The 20,660-nt window shown below is 45.9% G+C and overlaps 1 protein-coding gene across 3 annotated transcripts in view; it reads left to right on the top strand.

The window, feature by feature from the left end:
• Nucleotides 1-20,660, top strand: part of Grb10 (growth factor receptor bound protein 10) — a 126,700-nt gene that overhangs the window by 82,945 nt on the left and 23,095 nt on the right. For all 3 annotated transcript variants that reach the window (XM_038345906.1, XM_038345900.1, XM_038345892.1), the window contains exon 6: nt 18,849-19,005. In XM_038345906.1, coding sequence (XP_038201834.1) covers nt 18,849-19,005 — 157 coding nt within the window. The remainder of the gene's footprint in view (nt 1-18,848; nt 19,006-20,660) is intronic.

The following is a 20,660-nucleotide window of genomic DNA, read 5'->3' as shown; positions in this document are numbered from 1 at the left end:
TGGGCTTAGCTGCAGCACAGTGGTGCATTTCTTTGCAGAGAAAGGTGGAAAGTTCTGAGATTGCTCCTTTTGGTTAATACTGAGCTTTTTTCTCTCTTAATTGATTGGTCAGAATTCAACTCACTATGGTAGGAGCGATTTGTAGGTAAGGCATAGATTTGTAAAATTTTACTTATTTGTTTATGAGGGGCGGCACGCGTGCCTTGGTGCATGTGTGGAGTCAGAAGACAGTTTTCAGGGGTCGGTTCTCTCCTTCCACTACGTGGGTCCTGGAGAACCAAACTTGGTATCCAAATGTCTTTAGCCTTTCACCAAGCTGAGGAATGCATCACTGTGTTTCAAAGAGACCTAACTGTGTGTTTTGTTTTTTAATTAATGATTTGATGCTTACGGGAGAATTTAGCTCTTTAAAAGAAATCGTGCAACCAGGTCGTCCTGGTCAGCCAGCCCTTCTGCTATGGCATGGCTGGGCCCTCCTGTGAACATCCTCTTCTGTACAGGATGCAGTCAGAGTTTCCATCTTGAGACCTGAACTTTGAATGTGGCCTGCTCACAGCCAAAGAATGGCCACTTGACCCAGGAGATAATTACTGCCCTTTTAAAACTTAAGTTTCTCTTTTGAAGTGGTACTGTGAAGTAGAGATCCAGTTACTGCCCCCGTGTGAGAAACTTCCCAGTGACAGCCACTCAGCTTATCAGAGACACTGACAAGGGGAGTCTTGACGTCTCAGACTCCCTCAGCAGTGGGCTGGGGACAAGATGGCCTGGGGCTCTGCAGGATACCACATCCTCCCACAGTATGGGAAGGGAGTGACTATAACAGAGACAGCAACTATCTGTTCTGAGCTGCACTTTTGCTGCTGCCATGCTCACTTACTGCTCAGGTCAGCCCTGGGAATTCAGTTCAAGTGTCACTGTCTCCTGCCGTGGGGGAAACTGAGGCCGGTATCAGCATAGACTTGTGTCTCTGACCTGCCTTCCAGGCCCAGAGTCCTCACAGGCCCCTTTCAAACAAACGGCAGTTTAAAGGGTTCTGTGCTTTCCTGCTTACCCACCTCTGCTGCTCCCTGGCACAGGGAGCCAGCGAGCCCCGGTCTCTGTAGTCTGGTGGCACAAGCACCAGGCTCTTTTCTAATATCCACTGGCTTTAGAACACTGCTCCCCCTGAGCGCCTCTCAAGCCGCCCACATTACAGCACTGTCAGACTTAGAAGGTGAGGTCAGTGTTCCTTGTCTGGGAGCCAGCACTGTCCTGGCTTCCGCACATGGTCACATGCTGGAGTGCATCTGGGCTGTCTACCTCCCTGGTGACCTTCTGCCTTGAGTAAGGATCCTGATGAGCGTGTATGGTTTGTCCCCGAGGTTGTTTACAAGTTTCCTGTCCTGAAGTAGACCACAAAAGTACTGTCTGGCCCTCGCCTTAGCTGGCAAGAAAATGAGCCTCCTCCCCACCGATTGTCCAAATTTGTAAGAATAAGGAAACCCGGGAATTTTGCCTGCTTGTGTTTTTCTTGGGATCAGAACTGGCTCCTCATGAGAACAGTGCACTGGCGTGTTTGTCGTCAGATTCCTCAAGCCGACTGGGACCAGTGGGAGCAGGGAGGGTGTTTCTCGCTTGTGGGACACCGTTGTTCTTCGTGGCTGTTTTCATTTTGCATGTATTCTTTGATAACCTCGTGCAAGTAAATTGTGTATTTTGATCATTATCCCTCATCACCTTCTTTAATCCCTCCCCAAAAGCCCCATCCTACTTTCATGTCTTTCCATTGTTGTTAGGTTTTTTTTTTATTAAATTTATTTAGTTGGTGGGGGGGCTCATGTACTACATACAGTGAGTGTGGACATCCAAGGGCAATTCTCTTCTCTCGTGTGGATTCTGTGGATCAAACTCAGTTCCTCAGACTGTATCACAGGTGCCTTTACCTGAAGAGCTAGCTCACCAACCTTCTTGTTTTTATTTCTGACCCATGGAGTTTTATTAAGTGTCAAGGTTACTTACTGCGCACGGACGACTTATTAGTGGCTACACCACCAAAGAAAGTGGCATGCTTCCCTCCCCCCATAACTGGGACTTTTGTTGTTTTAGTGACTGGATTTGTTCTTTAAATTTTGTATGCATGTATACAATGCATCCTGATGACTTTCGTCCCCCTCTTACACTCGTCCCACCCCCTCCTCTTCCTGCAGATCTCTTTGTCACATCTCTGTCTTGTTATGTGACCCACCAGCTTTAACCAGGGCTGTGTGTATAACTGCGGGGTTGGGATGATGTTTTCACCTGAGAGAAGGCCTGTTAATCATTTTTGTGAATTTGAGCCTCATGAAAATTCTGCAGTGCCTTCTGGGAGTGAGTACCAGGCTACCAGTGGGTACCTGCTGGACCATAAGTCCTGAATCTGCTGTTAGCTGCGAGTTCTGGGGGTTATAGTGTTGCTTGAGTTCCATTTGGGTCTCACTTCTTACTGTTTATTTATTTGCCATTTCTTATGCAGTCAAAGGACATAGTGTTAGGAGCAGAGCCCAACCAGGCATTCTAAAGCATCATAAAATAGACAGTATTTTCAGTTTATTCTGCCTGGGAAAAGTTACCTCATTTTCTGGGAAAAAAAAAAATGGTAGGAAAAGGAGGCAATGTCGAGCTCTTGAAAAAGTACAGAGCCACAGGGATGCTCAGAAGAAAAGGTAGAGCTGTCAAACAACAGTCGGGAGATGAAAATCATTCTTGCCTTTAGAGCAAAGCATGCCTTGTCTGCAGACTGCTTCCAGGGTCAGTTGCCTGCAACACCAGCATGCCTCCTTCACAGATAATGCTGGATGCCTCATGGGAACTCAGTAACTTGCAGATACTAGAGGCCACAAGACTCAGGTTAGCACAGGGGACAGAAAAGAGCCCCAGCCCCACTACTGCCAATAGCCCTTTTGGTGCCATTTACCTCCAACCTGTCTGATTAGGCTGTCATCCCAAGCCCTGACCCTGTGCTGACTCTTTGGCAGACCCTGCCGCTAGAAGCTGGCTTCTGAGCTCAGAACAAAGAACCAGATGCTACCCAAGGCAAAGGCACAAAGGAGCAGTCTATAGTCAAAAGAGCATGGTGGTGTGCAGAGGGTAGTTTTCATTTCACCTGGAAGGATGGGGAAGTCTTCCATAGCTACTCTGCATCCTTTTGGGGGATCCCAGAGGGCACATCATCCACCAGGGTAGTGGCTGTGCTATGGCTGAAGTTTTGGCAGATGCTATGCCACAGGAGTCTTCAGTTCACCTAGGTCATCTTCATGGATGGCAGATATGACAGTACTTCCCATAAGCACCTCTAATCCTTTGACTTGGGGACCCTGAAAATGACCAAGAGTGAAAGCTTACAATTGTGAAACCCAAACCCGCTATGGTACTTTGTCCCTTCACCAGTTAGGGCTTGACAGCTTCAATGCTCCCAGGCTCTGCTCCTCATCCTGCATGGGGACTGCAATGGTAACGTAGGGTAGTCTAAACCCAGCTCATTGCCATCTCCAGACACCCACTCTCCTGAGTACAGCTTGTCTAGGGTGCTGTGGGCTCAGCAGCCTGGTGACAGACCCTTGTTTGGAGGGGCTTAAGAGACCCATATCACTGAAGGCTGCCGTAGTTACGGATATCAGCGGTAGTAACATGGCTGCTGGATTTATGGGTTTCCAAGCTGTCTCAGCCACTGTCAGGATATATTTAGCTGCAGAAAGCCAAACCTGGCTGGCTTCCTTCATGAGGACACAACTTTCATGGGATAGAATATCTGGGGCAGAAAGCCGAAGCTGCCCTGGCCTTGTTCTGTGTTGTGGAACTTGCACACTGTCTCTGCAGCTGGTGCTAGTGTGACCAAAGTTGGGACTGTCATTCAGCAGCAACTTTTCCACCACAGTCGGTGAGCCAGGTGCTTGGACACATGGAGTGGTAAAAGGGGAAACTGAGAGACTGACTATATGAGGTGTCCTGATGAATAGAGTTGTGACTGGCTTGTACTGTTCAAGTCAGACCTGCTGAGATAGATGGGGGATCAAAGGAATTCAGAGGAGATCTGATTTGTGCTAGATAGTGCTATAGCCAGGACCTTTTCTGAATTCCTAACAAGCGCAGCAATGGCAGGCTTCTCTTTCTTTCAACCAGTGGAGTTTCCTGTGACCACATAATGACTCGTTAGAGCATATTTTTCCATTTGCTGTTTAAACACAATTAGTCTCATATTGTGCCCCATCATTAATGGGGCATAAATATTGTCTCAACTCCAATCAGTTCTTTTTTCTTTGCTTAAGTTTAAAAATTAATTTTCTGGAACTAAATTAATGGCCTTACATAGGATTCCACTTCTGCGTTTACTAATGACCAAAGTGGGGTCTTCTGAGGCTTTAGCTGCCATTCACTGTGTCCCGCTTAGTGTAGTGGGCAAATCTAACCCTGGCCACCATGTGAAGGGTAGTCTGTCATTCCCCAAGAGCCTCAACCACACATTCCCTAGTCCTCCTGCTCTTAGTGTCTTCGTGGTTTGTTGTGTAGTCATTTTCTGGTACCTTCTGGGATCAGAAGTATCAGGACCTAGACCTCACTGAGGTTTAGCTTTTGTTCTGGGACCCCTGCACGAGGCAGGTTGTGGCTGCTTAAAGAAGTCCTGGGCTACAATGGCTCTGGGCTCTGATTCTTCTGCATGGACGGGCTCTGTGGGAGCCTTCTCAGCTTGGTCGATCACCTTCCTGGACCTGGGGGGAGTTGGGAGGACCTTGGTCTTAGCATAGAGTGGGGAACCCTGATGGCTCCTTGGCCTTGAGAGGGAGGGAGGGGAGGTATGGGTGGAGGGGAGGGGAGGGGAGGGGGAGAAAGAGGGGAGGGAAGGGGGAGGAGGAGGGGAGGGAGGGGGGAGGAGGAGGGGAGGAGATGGAAATTTTTAAATATAAAAAAATAAACCATGAGAAAAAAAAATTAAAAAAAAATTAAAAAAAAAAAAAGAAGTCCTGGGCTATATCAGGTTTGGAGCAGAGACAGGGATGCCCATCCCCAGTGAGACAGGGACAATGTCAACATCTCATGACTTACCTAGCATAAAACATACATGAACATCCCATTTAAAAAAAATAAAATCCTTTGTTGGGCACACCCATCCCTTTTTCCTCTGACCTGCTACTCACTCACAGCTCTCCAGGGAGGCCCTGCCTGGTGGCCTGTCTTTTCTGTATTAAGAGGCCCGCCAGCCTAGTGTGTGGAAGGTGAGCCCTAACCTCGTGCTTTAGGACAGGACTAATGGTCGTTTCTGAGCAGCAGCACCTCTCAAGGCCTCAGTTCCCTATCTATCCGAGAGGGCCAACATCATGGATCCTAGCCTCTCAGACCGCTTGTGACATTAATTCAGCACATAGGAAAGTGTAGGCACAGGACAGCTGCTTCTATATTTAATAAATACCTAATCCCACAGCTGCCACTATGGGTGCTTGCTTCATCCTCATCTCCTGTGGAATAGAATAGACCACCAAAGGCATGCTTAAATGTCAGATGAGGTCCAGAAAGGGCAAGGAGGCCTTGCACGATCAGTAACTAAAGTGTCAAAAGAACAGAATTCATATCTAAGCCCACACACTTGTAAGCCTTTGTGCAAGCAAGGTGCCACAACAAGTCCCACATGGCAAAAAACACCTCTGAGCAAACTGAACGTTGTTGATATAGCTAGGATTTTTACTGAGAGTATCTATGAATTTACCAAAGGCAGCTGGGCAAAAACCACCATCTGAGGCTGAGAATTTAGCTTTGTGGTACAGCATTTGTCTGGTGCAGGGCTTTGGGTTGGAAAACACATAACTCCATAGTTAGGGAAATTTTGTATTTTCTCCCACGTTCTTGGGAGTTCACATTTCCTGCTTGGTTTTTAGAAGACCCAAAAAAGTTAGTAAGGAAAACTCAAGTTAATCTAGAGCTTTTTGAAGTTTACAAAAGAGAAAAACACTTCATATCTTTTAAATATTTATTAAATATTCTATATTTTAAAAATACTTACATAGAAACAGTTCCCACCAAGCCTATTCTGGATATGGTGTTGAACTGCCCAAGGTAAAATCGTGAGGACTGCCATGACTGTCACAGTTGATTGGTGGTGTTGCTCAGTCCTCAGAACCCTGAGCATTATAGCCCCTGGAGCCAGAGAATAATCCCTGCTGCCTGGACGACGTGATGGTACCTTCATGTCTCTGTTCGCCTCTGAACAAATGATGAAATCACAGCAGGGAGTCGTGACCTGGAGCAGACCATGTGCTTGGCTAAAAATGAGACAGGAAATCATCCCAGGAATCTCATGTGAAATCCCAGCCTAGTGTTTCTCTGCACTATAAATATCTTATATAAATTCTATAAATTTGAGAAGCCGGGCTGATTACTACAGCCTCAGATCTCTCTTATCTTGAAAGAGTGCTGCAAACATGAGCCTTTAACTTTTATCTTTTTGTGGAAAGAACCACCATACTCTAGCCGCGGGAACGAGTCTGTGCTTTGCCTCCATATGGACCAGCAGGATAAGATCCTTCTGCCGAAGCAGGGCCCAGCAAGGGTCCCGGGCATTGGTGATTCCAAAAAGAGCCTCTTGGTCTGCTGGGAACCAGAAAGCATTTTCCTGGGAAAATTGATTTGCAAATTCTTACTTGATGTTTCGACTTTAAATTTCATTAGAAAATGGGAAAGTCGCCAGCTAGTGAACCTCTTACCTGATTAGCTTCTGTCCTAGTTAGCTCCAGCTGTCAACTTGACACAGCCCAGAGTCATCTGAAGGGAGGTTCAATTCAGAGATTGCCCAGATCAGATTGGCCTGTGGCCATGTCTGTGAGAGATTGTCCTGACTAATGATGGATGGAGACGGGCTCAGCCCACGGCTGGGCAGCTCTGTCCCTAGGCAAAAGAGCTGTGTAAGGAAAGCTAGCTGAGTGAGCTATCCTTTTCCCTCCCACAATGATAGGCTGGGATCTGGAAGTTAGAAGTCAAATAGCCCTTTTCCTACCAAGTTGCTTTTGGTCAGTGTGTCATTGCAACATCAGAAAACAAGCTAGCATACCTTCTGTGATGGCTTGGTTTGTCATCTTCTTTGTGTTTGTATTAGAATTCACAGTTCCCCCTGCAAGAGATCCCCGTTAACGCCCCTCAGCCTGTGAATGTCTGCTTTTCGGAAATACAGGCTAAGCATCTCTCATCCAAAGGTGAAATCTGAAATGCTCCAGATTCTGACATGATGCCAAAAATGGAAGATTCCACCTAGGCTACATCGTTAAACTATTAACATATTTAAATTATTGTTGTATTATATAACCTTCAGTCTAAAGATTAGTCCATTCATGAAATATAAATTTTACATTTAGATTTGGGTCTCCTCCCCAGGTAACCTTATTGTGTATATGCAAGTATTCCCCCAACTGAAATAACTCAAAGTCATGAACATTTCAGGTAGGCCACACTTGGCCTATGAGCGACTGAGAGATGAGTCTCTTCCCACAGTCCACACCTCTGGTGGTTTCCTCCTGGTTTAGAACAAAGGTATCTCATGAAATTGCAAAGTGAAAAAGTCTCATAGCTTTTTGTCTTGGCTGAGATACTTCCATGAGGAAGTGTTCACCACCATTACCAAGACCCTTCCACGAGACAGACCATGAGGTGTTTACCACCATTACATTAAATCTTACCCTTTTCGCTCTTGTGGGGAGTATTAATCTAAATACAAAACTGCATTGCTGGGCTGCGTGCCTTCGCCTGTCCTGTGAGGCTTCTTTTCGTCCCGCCTAGATGCAGCTGTCCAGCGGGCTGTATGTGTCCTGCATAGCTCCTACATCCTCCTGTCTTCCACGTCTTTGTACTCATCTCTCAGACTTTCACCTACCTCAGTCTCTTAACCAGCCTGAGTGGACTCATGGCAAATGTGAAAATGATAGCGAATCCCCGGAGGGAAGCAAGCAAGGGTGTTTTGAGTGCCTTCAGCGGGGGGAATGTGGTAAACATCCTCCCGTGGCCATGGGTGCCAAGTCTCCACATTTCTAGGAAAGAGAACCCAGATGTTGACCTCATCTAGAAAGGCTGATAATTATATGTCTCCTGCTTCTCTAGAGAGCTACATGCAAATGACTGGCTGTTTATTTTCACCTCACCTCACAGTCGTTTTCTCCCTGTGAGTTCATCAGCAGGCATCTGCGCTGCATGGAAGCAGCAGGTCCTAACGATTTTATGCTGTCCTGGCATCTTGGATCCGTTTATATGAGTAGTGCATTCCTCGGCTTTTGTTCCCTGGAAGTGTTTCTGTTCACACCGTCCCTAGTTCCTCCACCGAGCACTGGAAAGGAACCAGATCAGTGGCAGGAATATCATAAATACTTGAAGAAAAGAGAAGCAACATTGTTTTCTTTTTAATTTAACTTTGGAGTAGAAATATGACCGTGATCTGAGTCCTGACTACTGAGCCATCACACAACAGTGTAAGAACAGTAAATGTGTTAGCTTGCCATCATTTCAGCAAAATATACCTGAGGTGCCAATTTGTAAAGAGAAAAAGGTTATTTTGACTGAGAGTTATGGAGGTTCCGGTCTAAAATCAAGTGGCCCTCCTTGGGGTGGAGGTGCTGCTGGCAAGGGTGGCGCATCATGGCAGAAGCACATAGCAGAGTAAAGTCTTCACCTCAAGGTGTAGCAACCAAAACACAGTGCCACAATGTCTCCTTGAAGGGCATGCCCACAGTGACTGAAGAGCCACCCAGCGCTTTCATTACGCTAATTTCACCAGCCTAGGGACCAACTCCTGAACACATGGGCCTTTTGGGGATACTCATTCAAACTGTAACAGTAAGACAATTGATTCTTTCTTTTAGCTTTAGGTTTCTAAATATGTCCCCCAATAAAAGGACGAAAGGGTGAAGGTGACCTATTACAATGATGTAGAAGGCAGCTTGAAGAGCAGAGAAAAGTAGTCAGTTGAGTGCAGGGCAGGAAGTCTTGAGCAAGTGGTCCCAGTAGACACTTCTAGGAGTGGGACACAGAACAGCATATTGCCCCTTCAGACCTGGCAACCCAAAGGGGTCTCAGCTTTCTCTCTAGTGGCATACCTACCCTGAAGTGAAGCCTGGACATGTTCTACTGAGCAGCCAGAGCTCCAGAGCTTTCCAGTTTGTAGGAAAGTCCCAGCAAACAAAATCTACCCTTTAGGGAGTACGAGCCCTGGCAGGGAGTGTAGCTCAGTCCAGGTGGGGTCTGTAAATAAGATGATGGCATGGGCCACTGATAATTTCCGCCTTCTGATCACTGAACTACAGTTAAGTAAGAATGTTTTAAAAGTCACGCAGTCTGTATAACAGACCCAAGTAGACAGAGAAGAGCATGGAAATGTGAGCGAGTAAATGGGGCCAGATGCTGCTATTTGGGGAACCCTGATGAAGAACATGCAGAAAATCTGAACTACTTAAAAATTTTGTACAAGTGTGAAATTATTACAAAATAAGATGCTAAACCAAAAACAAAAAAAAAAAGCCCTCTGTTTAAAACTAAAAATATGCCCTGTGTACACACAAGGTGACAGAAATCTCCAGAGCATGCCACCAAAGTTCTCCATAGCTACAAGAACCACATCTTTGAATTTTTGGTGTCCCATACCAGAACTAGATAGTCCCTATATTATTTTCTTCCAGGACTCAAGTCCAAGTTGTTTTTCTTGCCAGGGATATTATCAAAACCTCCAGCTCAGTGAGTCTCTACCTTCTGCTACCTTCCCAAAAGAGGTTCCCACCCAGGACCCGAGTGACACCTTTTGCATAGTGATTTCACATTTGGGGTAAATGCCCACGTGCTCCCTGCTTCCTTCCCCTTTCCTGAAATCATCTCTTTAGCTTCTGGTATCTGACACCTTGGCTTCTGCCTCTGTGTTGGTCATCTGTGTCCCCCGATTAAATGAAGCTTCATGACTCCAAAGACATTTGTCGGAGGGCCAGATCCCTAGAACCTTCACGCCTGGCTCTTAATGGGTCCTTGGGGAGTATCCGCTGAGGGAATGAGTTGTAGCATGCACGTCTCACCTCAGCCCGTGCAAATGAACCCGAAATAACTTACAGAGTTCCACCCAGTCCAACTCAAGTCTTAAATTTTTTATAAAATTATAAATTACATTTTAGGTTTGTTTCATAGTATGTGTGATAACTACAATTTAAAAAATATCCCCTTTTTGAAAATATTATATATCCTGCTTGTAGCTGTATGTTGCTGATCACTTTGATGGGATTGCTAAATTATAAAAATATTGTGAGTGGGTGCCACAACTTTAGGCAAAGTTGCAGTCTAGCAGTTGAAAGTTGTTAAATGATTTTGTACTCACTTTGTTTTGCTGAGGTTATTAATAAAGGCAACTGTACTAGAATTGTACTATCAGTTGCAAAGAACTGTCTTCCATTCATAGACGTATTCTCCCCATGTACCACCCTGTCACCTTTGTAGAGATGTCTGTGCTGCTGACATTGGCCAGGCCCAGTGAAGGAGCCAGGCACTGCTTCTGCCAAAGCACCCCTTCCCCCACTGCTCTGGCAGGGTGGGAATGGAACCCACAGCAGGCAGACCAACATGATAAGGATTTCTTTGTACATGACACTTAGGAATGATCTGTGTGTCTTTTAAGAGCCACCTACTCATGGGAAAAGAACCTCAGATAAAAGGAATCCGCTAGAGTCTAGCTCTTTTCATGTAACTTCCATCTGTGTCTAGCCAGGAGACTAGAGAAAAAATGAACAGCAAAAGTAGAGCAAGTTTTTTTAAAATTTTGGAAACAATAAATTTTCACATTAAAGGCGAAGAGTTAAACACTGGCAGAAGGTATATGGGGCTGGGCGTGTAGCTCAATGGGCAGAATGCCTGCCTAGCATCCATGAAGCCCTGGGTTTGGTCCCTGCAGGGTGTAACATAAAACCCATGTGGGTGGTATATGCCTATAATTCAGCACTCAGGAAGTAGAAACAGGGGAATCAGAAATTTCATGGTCATCTTTGGCTACGTAGTGAGTTTAAGGTCACCCTGGGCTACATGGGAACCTTTTCTTAAAGTGGGGGCAAGTATGGTTGTGGCTGTAATGGCTAGTGTTACTTCTCAGCTGACAAACCCTAGAATTGCCTAGGAGATGGACCTCTGGGGGATTGTCTTATCTTTACTGTGTGCTTAAGCACTAAGTCGCTTTCATCTTTGCTCTCTGTTCCTGATTCTGGATGTAGTGTGACCAGCTGCCTTGAGCTCCTGCCACTGCACTGTAATCTGGAACTGTGAGCTGACATAAACCCTTACTCCTTTAAGTTGCTTTTGTGGATATTTTATCACAATTGCTAAAGGTGAGACTAGTCTCTCCTCAGTGCAGTCTCATTTCCAGAGGTGAGCAGTGTGGACAGTATCCACATATGGTGTTCGTAGAACTGATACGCATTTCTGCGTGTTCTGTCACACAGAAGTATCAGGATTCATTTTTAACTGATTACCCCTCTGATTAACATTTTCACTGTTTGTAATTCCATCCTTATTACTATAATAAACAAAGTTGAAGTGACCATCTTTTACATATGTCTTTGGTTTTCGGGGTGAATAGATTCCTAATAGTGTCATTGCTGGGCTAAATGATTTATGGTTTTATGAGTATATGCGCATATATATTAAAGTCATTTTATAAATAGTGTCAAATACAGTCTGTCCCTTGGAATGAAATGTGAAGGCATGTGGTTTGGTGGGACTGGCCCCTGGCCTGGGTCTGTGATTTGTTGCAGTCTGGTTTTAAATTCCTACCACTGGCCTCACATCCCTGGGACTCTGGGGCGACAGTGGCCCAGGATGTGAAGGCAGAGGACCAGACAATCCATCATGTTGATTAGTTGTTTCTGTAGTTTCAAGAAACCCTAGAAGATGTTTACTGAGCCTGACTGGAACACAGGGACAAACCAAGAGGTTCAAGGCAGTGTCATTTGCTTTCATATCTGTCCTGGAAAGCTCTCTGACTCTGAGAACACCAAGCAGTTGGAAGGAAGGGCTAAGAGATACACCATTGGTTTCAGGTCCTCGTCCCTTTCTGAAGTTCCGTTCAACAGAACCTTTATCCCTTGGTTTAAAGGACTTAGCACACATGCTGCTATTTTTTTTGGTTTGAATTTCTTACTTGATTGTCCTACAAACACATCTGCCCAGCAGGCCAGAAGTTGTCAATGGTGTCCTCAATGACAAATTTTGCTTGGGTTGCCTGAATTTTAGTACTGGAAACACCGTGGTCTGAGAGGGTGTAGCATCCATGAATGCATTCTGTATTGTCTCTCTCGGTATATGGTGGCCTGTTGGCACTCGGCTGGCTCTGTCAGGAATCATTTGCTGAGGGCAAACTCTTCGTTAGCTACTTTCACTCACTGCCCTGGTGGCACTTGAGCCTGTGGTACCATCCTGTTTTACTGCTAGGGACATCCAGTCAGAGGGGTTGACACATGCAGCAGGTAGCGATGCCTCGGAACAGATCTAGGACATACGGACTGAAAGGCTATGCTGTCCCACAGTTTCCACTGTTGTGGGTGTAAGGAGTTGGCACCCGGGGAAATATCTACCCAGGAAATTGGGGAAACTGAAAATCTGGAGATGACAGATGGATTTGTCCACAATTTTACTTGTTCCTCAACAACTTGAGCATTTTACCCGAAATGTCTGGCAGACTAAGTTCTTGGGAAATGTTTAAACCTAGTAGAAAGATATTTTAACAAGGCTTGGTATCTAGCAATTCATCTTAAGAAAATAAACATATGCACTAAGTATATATATTTGAAGATAATCTTAAAGAATTCTATAATAAGAATGAAAAGCTGAGGGGGGCATGGGCAGCGTGGGAGAATTCTGCTTCTTTGATGCTTGCGAACGCTAAAGCAATGAAGAAGCGTGATGACATGGCGAGGTGTTTATGATGTAATGTGAAGCTGCACAGCCCAGCTTAAAAGTGTGTGTGCAGTATGATTACAATTCTGTCAGGGTTTCTATTTATAAATATCTGCAGAAGAATGCTGTCCCAGTGAGTCTGCGAACTGTCAGCGATTAGCAGTTTGTTTCCCCTTTGTCCCTTACTGTATTTTTCCACTTTGATACGAGAATCACGTCATTTCTATCTAAAGCTAACCTACGCATGCGTCTTTATCCATCATCCTTATACAAACGTATTTATATATGTATGTACATATTGGTATTGTATAGATATGTTCCTATGTACATATTCTTACATGTAACTGTATGTTGTGGTATCGCGATGCTTGAGTTCAAGCAGCCTTTGATACTTAAGAGCTCTGAAGCCCAGTATTAGTGATGATGGCCACTCTGAAAGGACAAAGAGAAGCTATAAAATACTTTCTTTAACTGAAGAGGTAAGAGTAAATCAAATATTTTGATAGTAATGCCTTGTTCGAATAACTTTTACCACGGCACATCCTCAGAATTGTTTTATTTTATTACTAGCTGTATTGTTTGTTATTTTAAGCTCTTAGTTTCAGCCGTGTCTGTAACTAAACTTCATCATAGGCTCACAATTATAGAAAAACACATGTAGCTTATAGTACTGTCCTTTGTTGAAGCAGCTCCGGGGGCCTTGAACAAAATCCCTCATGGAGAGCAAGGAGGCCTTGTCTTTCACTCCTCTCTGATTCACTAGTAAATTTTTCCTGAGTTGCTTTCAGTTTTACTTGATATGACAGGGTGCCAGTTTATGAAAGCTGGTTTTGTCAAAATAGCAGGCTTTATGCCTCTCAGGTGAGTCAAACGTGCGTACGCAGATAAGTAAAGTCCTTTCTGTTGAAGTAGAACTGGTGCAGGGGCAGCCCTGGCTGGTGAGAAGCCCTTCCCCTGTAAAGAAGTCTGAGCCACGACTGCAGAAGTTTGAGAACTATTTTTAGTGATAGAACTGTTTGATTTGTAAGGAGTTCTCAAGGACTTAAATATCTATAAATCTTACTGAAAAGCAAGGCTGATAAGATTCTGTGAATCACAGACTTTCCAAAGTAGAGTTAAGTTGGTTGCTGAGCAGGGTCGTCCGTTGTTATGGTTAGAGAGTCGTGATCATGGCGTTGAGTCCTGTGCTTCACAGTCAGTCCTTAGAGACAATGCCGTGCTATCTGTACCTTAGAACAAAGCTCAGGAAGACTCCATAGAATTACATTCTTTTTTCCTAAAATTAATTTAGCCCATCTTATTTACCCTAAAACTCCTAGGCATCAAGTACCCTTCTATTCCTCTATTTGTGGGTATTAAGGGCGTCTCAACTCAAAAATATCGGAGCCTCTGTGGCAGGATTCAAGGTACTGAGAGGCGGCTGGTTGGAAGAGGAAGAAAAGACCAGCTAGGTCATCTGCCCTGGGTCCAAACCCTGGCCCCGGGATTGACTATTCTTGTCACTGGGGAAGCCCTGCTGCCTCCAGACATTATTCTGAGGAGACTGATTTGATGTCTGCCTTCAGGCTAGCTTTCCTCCTGCTGTCTTAGCATGACTTTTCCGCCTTTGCCCGTCTAGATCCTGCAGTTTCAGAATAAAACAGTCACTGCGGAGACACCCATGCTTGCCTTTCACGAAAGCGTGCTTCTTCTGGTCCTCTGATTGTAGCCAGCCTCTCCAGAAGTGAGGTCTCTAGAGTAGCAAAAATTCTATCTTACACCCTACAAGGTCCTTTGATCTAAGGAGTTATTTAGACGGAGATGAAGAATGAGGACAGCTTCTGCTTTCAGATACCCACCACTGTCGCAGTTACTGTGCAGCATCTGGGAAGAGCGGACCTTAGTGAAGCTGGGCCATCAGCCTGCACACCCCAGGGACCAGGCCGTCTACATGGGGAAATCTTGCACTGCAGACAGCTGGTGAGGGGGGCCAGGGAGGCACAGAGCTTCGAGTGTCCTGTTTTCTATTTTTATAAGGTGAGCCTCTGGCACAGTTTCACTGCCAAAGTCAGAAGATCTTTTGAATTCAGTAACAAGATTCCTTAGTCCCCAGCCAGCAGCAGCAGCAAGGTCTGACTAGTACAGGAAACTGTGGTGAGAGTGTGTGCCAAGGCTAGGAGCAGGGCAGCCCAAAGACCCTGTACTGTCCACCTGCTAGGGACCACGAAGACAAAAAGCCAGACATCCCAGACTGGAGCTTGGGGCCACGGAGCAGATGTGCCTTAGCACCTCTTGTTCTTAAACACCTTCCCTTTTTTTCTGCAAAGAAAGGGGCCTTTGTTCCCTCCTCTATATGGTGAATGTATAGGAAATGACAACAGAAAGTCTGGGAACAATGGAACGTTTTATTACCTCATCAGGACCCTTACAGCAGAGTGTGTAGTGGGCCAATCCAGCAAAAAAGCACTCCCTCCCCCATCCCTCTCTAAAAGAGAGTTTCGTGTTGCTGACGTAATTGTGCCTGTTCTCTTTCATACTATTTATTTTTAAAGCAATTAACTATTTGGTCGTTTTCTTTGTGATACTTTTCCATTGCATCTTAACCAGTTGAGGTCTGCTTTCTAAGAATTGAGAATGCTGGGGAACAGACATTTAGAGCCCTCCCCATCTGTCTACTAAGTTGCCTCCAGGCTTTCAGCTGGCCCAACCGACTCATGCTGGGTCTATGGACAAAGATGACTGTAAGATTTTCAAAGAGACATCTGAAGAGCCAGTTTCATACCCAAACTGTGAGGCCGCTGTCACTCACGGGTTCCCACTTCACAGATGGAGAAACTGAGACTCAGAAAAGTTGAGTAAATCAGGAAAGGATTTGTGGCTCCCTCTGACTCCAGAGTTACTGCCTACAGCCAGCCCTAACTGCCATACCAAAACTTCTTGCCAGTGCCAAAGTTGCATGCATGGAGCTTCAGGCTTTGTGTATTCCATTCGGTGACAAAACAGTGCCTCGTGGTTCAGATGCAGAAAATAAATCTTGGGCAGATACCTGGCTGTGTCAGGGTAGAACTGTGGGTCTCCAGCTTCCCTGCCTCCTAGTCCTGCACAGATTCCCATGTGCCCTGGACAGTTTGCCCATGGAAAATAACTGCCAGTGCTATGGCTCCTACCCTACTGCTGAAATGTGAGTTGCTGGGGGCCCAGAACCTTGATCTCCTTGAGAGAACCTTCTGTGTCCACCCTGGTTAAGAAATGAGAGCATTCAGTGTGCCTCAGAGGCCCGGGCTGCTCCCAGGAGCTCTTGGCCCAAGTTCTTGCACAGACCTATGAAATATACAACCCTCACTTGATTCCTTAATGAGCGCCAGCACAGCTCAGAGGTCTGCTAAGGGGGCAGATGACAGTGTGGCACAAAATGCTCCATCTAGAACCCTCCTTTGAAAGATCCTGTGGAAGGAGGTTGGAGCCGCACACAGCATTCGCTTTGTGCCTTATATATTTGCTACAAAACGTCCCTTCTGTAGTTTCCAACATTTACCCAGATCAACACTGCTGGTATGTGTAATGGTTTTTCCAGAGTTCTGTCTTGGAGGTTGTTTGGCTTGCGGGCAGCAGGCCCTGTGGAGTTTGGGGAAATAGCCAAAGAATGGTGTGTCAGTTAGAGTCTATAACGGGAGGTGTGTGCTTTTCTGTCTGTTCTCTTTTACAGGCTTTGGGGTTCAGGGGGAGGAGAGAAGGTCTCAGCCTTTTTTTTTTTTTTTTTTTGCCCATCACATACTGCCCTGTCCTGCCAACCCAGCTTTTTGTGGGAATCTCAAAGACGTGGAGATAAACCTGTGACAGAGTACGTGTTAGCTTGTACTGCCCAGACTATATATAGATGTGGGGGGGTGGGCACGGGCTGTGGAGCATCTGAGGGGAAAAAGAGGGAGTTTAAAGAAAAATGCAGTGGGCTCAAAACAGACTTTGAAACGTGGAGCCACGGCTGATCTGGGCAGGAAGAGTGGCGAGTGGACTTGGGGAGACATGAAACACATACTTCACCGCCACATAACTTTCCTGGAGGAGACAGTGTTTGCTGTAACCACATAAATGTTTCGAAGCTTAGGAAAGGAAGAGCATTAGGAGGCTTATCCGGGGAGTGGAAAGCTTCACAGACTCAGGAGGCCCTGCACACTGCAAACCAGAATATCAAATGCATTTCTTCTTTCCAAATTTCTGTTTCTTTTATGTTAAAGCATTTTAGAAAGAATGTTCCTGCCTAGAGACCACAGACATATTTTCTTGATTTGAATTAAGTGTTAGTTCCTAGACTGAGTCAGTCATGTGAGCTCTGTGTAGGCATCTGCTTTGCTGGTAGAGGCAAACTTTCACTGAGTGAGACAGAAATTCCAGAAGAGGGAGGGGTATTTTTCTTTAAAAGTGAAAGTGGGTTTGAAAGCAAATCCTGGTATTTTTCTGAGTCAGGAAGCGGCAGGAATAGAGAGGCCCTCTGGGTTCCCCCAACTTGTCTCACATAGAGAAGTATCCTGCCTGACACCCCTGAAGCATCCCCACCCCCATCTGGGAGTTCCAAGCTAGAGGAATATGACCTCTTTCTCCCCAACCCCAGGGCTACTTTGTCCTTCACTAGTAGGACCCTTCTCTGCTTGATGATGTGGATGTAGCTCCTAGCCCCGTGGCCGTAGTCCCCTCCCCAGTGCTACCATTGACTCCCCTCCATAGAGCTGTCCTTCTAAGCACATGAACTGGAGAAGGGGTAGAGAACAGGGCTACCAGAAACAGATTGTCTAATGGCAGACTCAGCACTGAAGTTGCTGCTGATGGCAGCAGTTGGGGACAAAGATTAGCGGGAGGTTGGTATGAACCCAAAAGATGCACGTGCTCGAGCCTAAGTGGCCTGTTGCTGTTTCGCTGCCCAGGGATTTTTGCAGCCGATCATGTTGTGTGCTGTTGATGTTGTCACCGTTGTCATCAGCCTTAAGAGCCCATGGGGTGGTTACATCAGTCCAAGGAAGGGCACAATTGGGCTGTTGGAGTGGTTGGATTCCTACCTCAGGGACAAGTAAGATGGCAGGCAGGCGGACAGGAGCAGCCTTGATCAGGGCAAAGCCCTTGCTGGACAGTGAGCCTGACCTCCCAGGGAAGGTAGGGAAACACCAGGAACAAACTACCAGGCAGGAGTCATTCGCAGTTTAAACTGCCACCTTGTCCCTCCGACTGCTGTTCCCATGCTATCAAGGTAAGAGTCTTGGTAGAGCTTTTTTGTGGAGGGTTTTGTCGTGGTGGTTGTTTTTGTTTGTTTAAATACATCCCTTAAAGACTGCATCCCTGTCAACTGGAGCAGGGACCATTTTTAATCTCTGAAATTTCTGCTATGCCTTTTTTTCCCTAGGAACTATTTGATTTCCGTAGATTTGAATAGGACCTGGAAACTGTAGCTTGTTTTCAATATTTTAGGAGAAGAGCCAAACAATTCTGTTACTGTATTCTTCTGTACCCCTTTCCATCGGTCTATCTATTTCAACTTCCTCCTGGGCCTCAGAAACTAGGAAGGATGTCGAGAGAACAAGAGCTGCAAGCCCTTTGAACTCCGGGAATAGAGAGAAAGGGGTCATCACAGTTTAGGGGAGGAGGAGGGTCAACTCAGACATTTGTTGCATTTGTAAAAGTGTAAACTGTCCAACCTGGAACCACTATAGTGTTTTGAGTGAGTTCTGTGACTCTCTAAGCCAGGCTGGTGGCTTGGCTGTGTGCTGTCTATGCCTATGAGATTCCCAGTCCTTCCGAAGAAAGGGAAGGGAAGGGAGCCCCATAGCCCTTGACCTACATCTTGTGGAGCCCGAGAGACCACTTGTCCATGTGTTGAAACACTAATGTTTTTACTTGTGTTTTATCTTGTCTTTTTTTTTTTCTTGTAAATGCAAAGTTGTTTCATCTGTGCTTGTCCCTTTTGTGTGTTACAGGATGTCAAAGTCTTTAGTGAAGATGGGACAAGCAAAGTGGTGGAGATTCTAACAGACATGACAGCCAGGGACCTGTGCCAGTTGCTGGTTTACAAAAGTCACTGTGTGGATGACAACAGCTGGACTCTGGTGGAGCACCACCCCCAACTGGGATTAGGTAGGGGACTGGTCGCCTGGCTTGGGAACGGCACCTGGGGACCTCAGTGTGTAATCAAATGGGCATGCCTCGGCCAAATGTAAACGTGTCACCATCTCCTGCCACATGGGGAGGTGGTAGTGAGCTGCTCAGCATGCCTTCCAGCCCTTGCTTTCTCTTTCACTCTCCCTCCTTCGCAGCCTTCGCCCTCCGATACTCTGAGAATCTCACCTTGGGTGCTCAAAGCAGTAACTTCCCGAAGGAAGGCTCAGCCTAGGTGATAGATTCTCTAGGACTTGGTTCTTCTTCCAGAGCCTAGGGGTGCTTGGAGCCTGTCGGCCAACCGGGTTACAGCTCCCCATCTCAGAACAGCTCAGCCTGTTCATAGACAGAAGGGAGCCATGGTTCCCTGGGGTAGCCACGGGGAGGCAGCTACATTATAAAGGGCTCTCACAGTGCCTGCTTGGCAGCTTTCTGAGGCGTTGCCTACACTGCACACTGTATATGTCTGTATCTTGCCTACGGAACAAGAGCGCATTTTATACCATAGAATATTTGAAAACGTGTACTATTTCCAGAACTTGCTGAGGTGCGTTTTATACATATATTTTTTTTCTCTTTCATTTTTTTTCTTGTTCAGTTGATTCATCTCAGGTAAAGAAGCCTGTCAGACTTTTGTTTAAAGGTTTCTTTTCCACACCAGTTCCTTCCCCTGTTAGGGAACAAGTGGAGCACATTTTCCGAATGGGCTGGATTTTAGGGGGGATTCTGTGAGTTTTTAAAGTTTTTAAGATTTACCGTCTTTAGGTGAACAACCTTAACACAGGCTCCATTTCTGCCTTCCCAATTCTCGCATTTCTCTCCGTGTGAAGTGTGTGTATGTGTGTTGTTTTATTCAAACCTACCATTTAATTAAAAAAAAAAAAAAAAAAGCACAGCTTTGTAGCTCTTTAAAAGGAAATCCTATTTCTGCCACAGTCCCACAGCAGTCTCTTGTCAGGGTCCCACCGGTGGTAAGACGCGGTGCTCTGTGGTTCTTCTCAGAAAGCCCTGTTCATGTCCCAGCGTTAACCTGCCCTGCTGTGGATGAGTGAACCACAGACTTGTGGGAGGCTCTTTGTAATGGATGTTGCTCTAGGGTGTGTTTTTTGGGTCCTGGCCTAAAGAGTGGGGCCTCACCTCTGCTCAGTGTGGAACCACCCTGCCCCACATTCCTGGGTATCGCTGTCTCCGTGGTAACGACTCTCTTAGGCAATTCTATATTGAGTCTTCTTATTAGGGAGGAGGACACACAAAAGGGAAACTGTAAGTGCAAGTCTTTCAGGCAGATTCCAAAACAGATTACAACACAAAACTGTTACAATTGGGGGCATGAGGCTAGCGGATAGTATTCTGATATTTTTGGTTTATGTGTGTTCTCAGATTAAGGTTTTCCAAACAGTGCTACTGTGCTGATCTTAGCAACTGAAATACTGGAAACTTCTGATGAACAGCACTTCCTATAAGGCCTCCCTGCTGGAAATTCTTTAGCCTTGGTGTGTGGGGACAGTCAGTGATTAAGGCCAGCAAGTGTGCTAGCATAGGGTAGATGGAGAAGTCCCATCTGTTCAAGCATGTGAGCTGCGAATCTCCAGACTCTCCCCTTCCTCCAGGAAAGTTTCCCACAGAGACGACGC

The sequence above is a fragment of the Arvicola amphibius genome, chromosome 1 (assembly GCF_903992535.2).
Source record: "Arvicola amphibius chromosome 1, mArvAmp1.2, whole genome shotgun sequence".
Lineage (NCBI taxonomy): Eukaryota > Metazoa > Chordata > Mammalia > Rodentia > Cricetidae > Arvicola > Arvicola amphibius.
Note: the sequence above shows the minus strand (reverse complement) of the source record. Positions and strands in the feature narration are given on the sequence as shown.